The sequence below is a fragment of the Miscanthus floridulus genome, chromosome 2 (genome assembly GCF_019320115.1).
Source record: "Miscanthus floridulus cultivar M001 chromosome 2, ASM1932011v1, whole genome shotgun sequence".
Taxonomy (NCBI): Eukaryota; Viridiplantae; Streptophyta; class Magnoliopsida; order Poales; family Poaceae; genus Miscanthus; species Miscanthus floridulus.
Genome location: NC_089581.1, coordinates 175,793,268 through 175,799,525, shown reverse-complemented (window position 1 = coordinate 175,799,525; position 6,258 = coordinate 175,793,268). Strand labels below are relative to the sequence as shown.

Here is a 6,258-nt window from a genome sequence, read left to right as displayed (position 1 = left end):
AGGCGATCGAAAGCCTTAGCAAGGTCAGGTTTAAGCAGGAAAGCCTGCTGCTTCCAATTCTTAAGAGTGAAGGAGTGGATTATTTTCTGAGTGATGATGATGTTGGAAGATATGTGCTGTTCTTAATAAAAGCAGCCTGAGAGTGATCAATATAGTCAGACAGGTGAGGCTTAAGTCTATCGGCAAGGGATTTAGCAATAATCTTATAAATGACATTGCAAAGGCTAATGGGCCTAAAGTCCAGAGGTAACATGGGTTGCATTTTCTTGGGGATTAGAGCAATAAAGGTTTGGTTTACCTCAGGATGCATAAAGGCTGAGGTGTAGAAATCACTTACCAAAGTGTGGATATCGTTAGAGATCCAAGGCCATGCTGATTCGTAGAATGCTGCATTGAGTCCATCAGGTCCAGGGGAGGCATTGCTTCTCATGTTTTTGACAATGCTGTGAAGTTCTTGTATCTGCGGCACTGAGTTGGTGTAGCGTAGTGCGTCTTCACCTGCATTTGCTTGTTCTGCAATAGAATGGTCATTGGTAGAACCTATGTCATTTGAAATCTGATGGTTAGGTTCAGAGCTAAAAATATTTCGGAAATAAGTTTGAAGGGTGTGAGCTAATTGATCAGGGGTGGTGGCATGGGTTCCATCGGTGTTCTGCAAATAAGAAATCCTATTTTTTCTGTTTCTCTTGGTGACGAAGAGGCGAAAGAACGAAGTGTTGTGGTCACCGAGATTGGCCCAATTCTCCTTGGCTCTCTGTAGGTGTGCACCAATTTCTCATGGCATGGGCGGTGGTCCGTGGTCCGATAAATATTTGACTGAATTGGCCGGTCAGACATTTACGACACGGCCAGCTCACTCGCTCGCTTGGCGTAGAGTTTGCCAAGTTAGGTTACGTTTTCCCTCGAGAACTTTTGCTTTGTTTCGCAATAACGACGAACAGTGCGAGTTTTTGTGCGCTTGCTTTGTTTCGGTGCTTGGCATAAAAAGCAGTAAAGCGATTCAATTCGAGCGGAGCGGCCTCAATGGTTCAATCATTCAAGTATACGAGGCTGGATGTGGGGGGCACTGATGAATCGCAGAATCAGCAGGCTGGCGTGGAAAGGCACAGCTAGTTGAGCAGCATAAACAACTCAGCCTGGTTAAGGCCAGCTGGAATCGCCATTTTATTTTACTGTCATTATTAATACCGTATGACATTACACGCGACGGAAATGGGCAAATGGAGGCCGCTGGCGCTGGCTGCGGCTGGGACGACGGATCATTCCGAGCACGCGGCCGACGGGCCGGCGGGGGCGCGAGGCCTTGCCGGCCGCCGGCCGCGGCAAACGACAAGCTGTAGCCATCCATACCTCAGCTCGATCGGCGGCGGGCGGTGCATGCAGATGCGATTCCAGCCCCGTCCACGCCCACAACCGCCCAAACTGATGAAACCGACACGACGAAACGGCACAGCTGCCTGCCCGCGCCGCGTGCCAACTCACGCACGCGTGCCGACACGCGGCGCGATACCGGGAGACGCGGAAACAAACCGCGCGCGGGCGAGGTGCCGAGGCCGCCGAGCCAAACGCCCAAACCCGCGTCGTACGTCGCCTCGTCGGTCGGGCTCTCCAGTGCAGTCTCCACCGTCCACCCCACCCACCCAGCCCAGGTCGCTTTCCTTTCGTTTTCGTCAGGAGGCCTTGGCTCTTCTTCGCTGACTGCACGCACGCGTAGACCGGCGGGAGTGCCGTTTCCGCACAGGTTCCATGAGCCTGCCAGCCTGACCATGGCAGCAAAGAGCAGACAAGGCCACAAGGGTGCGTTGCTTTTCCCATAAAAAAACAAAGGCATCGGATGCATGTTTCATGCTACATACTCCTCCTACATGTACACCCACCAGACGGGCCTGTCGGTGCCAACCGGGTGTGGCACAAGAAGAAAAAGCTCGGGAACGGCAAGGGAAGGGAAGAAACCGGGAATTCCAGAAACCGAGTGGCTAGCTCAAAAGTAGTTGAGATTCTTTACCGCTGCTGCGTGCACTAGCGTCGTCGCATCATCATTGCCTGCCTCCATCATCAGATCTAATCACATTCATCGCCGCTGATACGACCCATTAGACAAATTGCAAAAACGGTCCGGCAAGCTCACCTCTGCACCTTGTCATGATTCCTCCGCAAATGTTAAACAAACAGAACCTTCCTCATCATTGATCATCGGATGCAGCCTGGGCCTGGGTCATGCATGTGCTTTGAAGCTTCTGCCAGAAAAAAGAGGCAGGCGCTGCTGTCCGGGCACCAGCGCCTACTAGGGTCGACGCCGGGCCCTGTGTTATTAGTCACTGAATCACTGATTGATCAGCCGGAATTCACATCCGTTTTATCGTTGGTTATACCACCGTTCCATGCTATTCACCAGCAGCTGAGGTTGATCACCACAGGCAGGCGCTTTTGCTGGAAACGTAAACGCGACAGCACAACGGTACATCGATCTTGATAGGTTCAAAGTCAAAGCAGGTAGTTTTACAGCTTACCTGCAGGCGCCGCACGCACGTCCAAACTCTTTTTCCACACCAGTCCAGGTACACCACACCACACCACACCACAACACGCCATGCGCCACCCCTGCCTGGCTGCCCTGCCCTGGGAATTCAAAGAAAAACCGCCGCGCCGCGCCTCCTCCGGCTCGCGCGTTTATTTATTTATTCCCACCCCGCCGCTCCTCACGTCTCGCCGTCCTTTCCCACCACCCACAGGCCACAGCACAGCACAGCGCGCGCGAGGCGACTAGGCATGGCGACGCGGGCGGACGTGGAGAAGGGCGGCGTGGTGAGGAAGGAGCCCGGCAAGGTGCCGTCGCCGCTGTACCCGCAGCACGAGGGGGAGCGGGAGTGGGTGCCATGGATCGTCCCCGTCTTCTTCGTCGCCAACATCACCGTCTTCGTCATCACCATGTACGCCAACAACTGCCCCGCGCACACGACGCCGCGCGACGGCAAGTGCGTCGCCCGATTCCTCGGCCGCTTCTCCTTCCAGCCGCTGCGACAGAACCCGCTCCTCGGCCCATCCTCCGCCACGTGAGTATGATCATTCCTTCGTTCCTCCCTCTTCTCAATCGATCATTTCTGTTGGATCGATCATTCCTGGGCTGGCTGGCTTCTGCAATCTGCTGCATCGGATCTACACAGCGTGTTCAGTTGGCTGGTTTGTAAAGAAGTACTGCTGGTTGATTTGTGTGAGAGAAAAATACTATTCCAACTGAAAATTTACGATCGTTTACGACGAGCAACAGCCAAACGAACAGCTGCTAGTCTAGCTATCGGGGACTCACGAACGCGATGATCGGAGACACGCTGGTTCTGTTTATATTCTGTTATGCTTTTACAGAATCTATCACTGCTTCCTTTGCTTGCCTGCAATGTTCTTCATAGCATGCCAGACGGCCAGAGCTCTGCCTCTATGCATTAGGGAAGATTTGTCATTGCATATTACTCATGCATGACTTGGTTACAACTTACAACATGTTTTCCTTAGCACAAAACTTCTTCTTCTTTTCTCCAATCAGTACAAAACTTCCAAATGATTTACGAGTACCAAGCAGGAGTTCGTGGAGTACGACTGGATGGATCGCTTAGAAAAACGTGCGGTAGGCCACAGGCCACAGCAGTAGTTCAATCTCATCATACAGCCTAGCCTAGCCGAACTGTGGGACAAGACGGAATTAACTGGATCAGTTGCAGTTATCAGTTCCCAGTGGGGCTGGGCTGACAGCAACAGCATGCGTGCATGAGACGAGACGATGAGAATGAGATATTCAGATCACACCACACCAGATGTGGGGCCTGCCTGTCTGACGCCCTGTACTTTCGTTGTGCTGTGCATTGCAGGCTCACCAAGATGGGGGCCCTGGTTTGGGAGAAGGTGGTGCACCACCACCAGGGCTGGCGCCTCCTCTCCAGCATGTGGCTCCACGCCGGCGTCCTCCACCTGGTCGCCAACATGCTCTGCCTCCTCTTCATCGGCATGCGCCTCGAACAGCAGTTCGGATACGGTGAGTTGTTACATTATTACTCCAGAGCAGAGCAGCAGCTCCCTTACCTACCTACCCCAATAATTGCACTGCAAATCTCTGCAATGTCGTCCCCAATGGAGTGCAGCAGCTAGCACTCCATTTGCAAACACCAAACTGCAGGCTGCATGCCATGCTGATCGATCGACCATGCCATGCCAATTGTTCTTTTGCAGTGAGAATCGGTGCGATCTACGTCCTTTCCGGCCTAGGCGGCGCCGTGCTGTCGTCGCTCTTCATCCGGAACCACATCTCCGTGGGCGCCTCGGGCGCGCTCTTCGGCCTGCTGGGCGCCATGCTCTCGGAGCTGCTCACCAACTGGACCATCTACACCAACAAGGCGGCGGCCGTGGCCACGCTCCTGTTCGTCGCCGCCGTCAACCTGGTGCTCGGCATCCTGCCCCACGTCAACAACTTCGCGCACATCGGCGGCTTCCTCGCGGGCTTCCTCCTCGGCTTCGTCGTGCTCATGCGCCCGCACTTCGGGTGGATGGAGCGCTACAGCCTCCCCGCCGACGCGCCCTGCACCGCCAGGAAGTACCTCGCCTACCAGCGGACCCTCCTTGCCGTCGCCCTGCTCCTCCTCGTCATCGGGTAAGCATCCATGAATCACCAGTTCACTGGCCACGTGCATATCATGCACGCATCACGCCATTTGATGAAGGCGTATAGACGTATAGTACACCGATCGACTGCGACTGCGGTGAAAGATTTGGGCAGAAATCGTACGTGTCTGATGAGATGTGCGGTGGGCATTGACAATGCCACGAAACAACAGTGATGTTGCCCTTGCGTCCTGGGCTCTAGAGTAGTATCATCATCATGTGAAGTGATGAATTGGCAGCCCGCAGCCAGCTAGAGAGTAGCACGATTCAGGAGAGAAGGGACACCCTCTCTCGCAGTCACTGCCTGTCACTCTCAATCTATCTTGATTTATTTATTATGTTATCATATAGTGTATGCCGAAGGGTGGGTTTGGTGCAATCGGACGTGGATTCGAGTCGTGGTTTCCTCGTATTGCACCAACGAGAATAAAGCTTACCACTGACCCCCCTCTCCAGAAACCCGCACACGCCCTTTATCATATAGTGTACGCCTGCGGAGCTGGCCATTTGCTTTGTCCAGCACAGGAGTAACGTGCCTGGATTGGATTCTCTTTTTTCTCCTCACCAGCCAACCTTCACTAGCTTATTAGCTAGGCAAGGTGCACCGTGTTGACAACCACGCTGTGCACGATACTCTATGTCGTTTTGTTTAGAGAAGACTAACATGCACTGCTCAAGCTGTACGTGAACTCATTCCTTGCGTGTGTTGTCTTGTTTCCTCTGCAGATTCGCGGTCGGCATGGCGATGGTCTTCCGCGGCGCCAACGCCAACGACAGCTGCCACTGGTGTCACTACCTCAGCTGCGTGCCCACCGCCAGATGGAACTGCACCAACTGATCATCCAGCACTCCAGCAGCAGCAGCACGAGTTGCCACCCATTTTTTCCCCCTTTTCTCTTCGTATATCCTACCATGCATACACACACACACAAATGTATTTTTTCCGGCCAGGGTACTGTTACTGTAGATAGCTTCTTTGATGGGGTTGTGAACTGTGGAGTCTCGTTGAGATCTTATCTCCTGTTCATTTGATTCATTCTTTTACATAATGCAACGCAATTATTGAGATTTGGAATCTCGTCTTGCCTGTCTTGTCAGTATGGCTGTGTAACGTGCGCCGCCTTTGAACCCGTGGACACGCAAATGCGCCAACGCGCAGCAACCACTTGCCTTCAACTAACTAGTGTGCTAGTGTGTTTCTTGATAGGTTTCGGCCAGAGCTTATCAGTCAGTCAACAGTATTTTTCTTTCACGACAAATAAGTAACAGTCGAGCTCATCAGCCCAGAAACCAATCAACAAATATGTATGTTTTGAATTGCACACGTTCTCAAGATTCCAATTGACCACAAGTGGGTTATTAAAAAAAATGGAGTCCTCACTGAAAGTACTAAGCACAACGCATCACGAAGACCCATCAGCCTGTTCGCTTGCTCGTAAATGATCGTAAATTTCCAGCCAGAAACAGTGTTTTTCTCTCACACCAAACCAGTCAGCAGTAAATAATCCACGATACGATACAGCCTCCCGAAATATCAAACAATCGTTAAACAACACCGTAGCACAAACTAACCTCAACTGCAGTCCAAACCGCATTGATAAACCCACA

General features: G+C 52.5%; 1 protein-coding gene across 1 annotated transcript; it reads left to right on the top strand.

Annotated features, from left to right (window-relative positions):
- The first annotated feature begins 2,636 nt into the window (after positions 1 to 2,636).
- On the top strand, positions 2,637 to 5,714 carry LOC136540784 (RHOMBOID-like protein 2). The gene is made up of 4 exons (XM_066532803.1): positions 2,637 to 3,053; positions 3,864 to 4,027; positions 4,222 to 4,639; positions 5,377 to 5,714. Exons 1-4 carry the CDS (start codon positions 2,770 to 2,772, stop codon positions 5,486 to 5,488), a joined length of 978 nt encoding a protein of 325 aa, XP_066388900.1. The 5' UTR covers positions 2,637 to 2,769; the 3' UTR covers positions 5,489 to 5,714.
- The last annotated feature ends 544 nt before the right edge of the window (positions 5,715 to 6,258 follow it).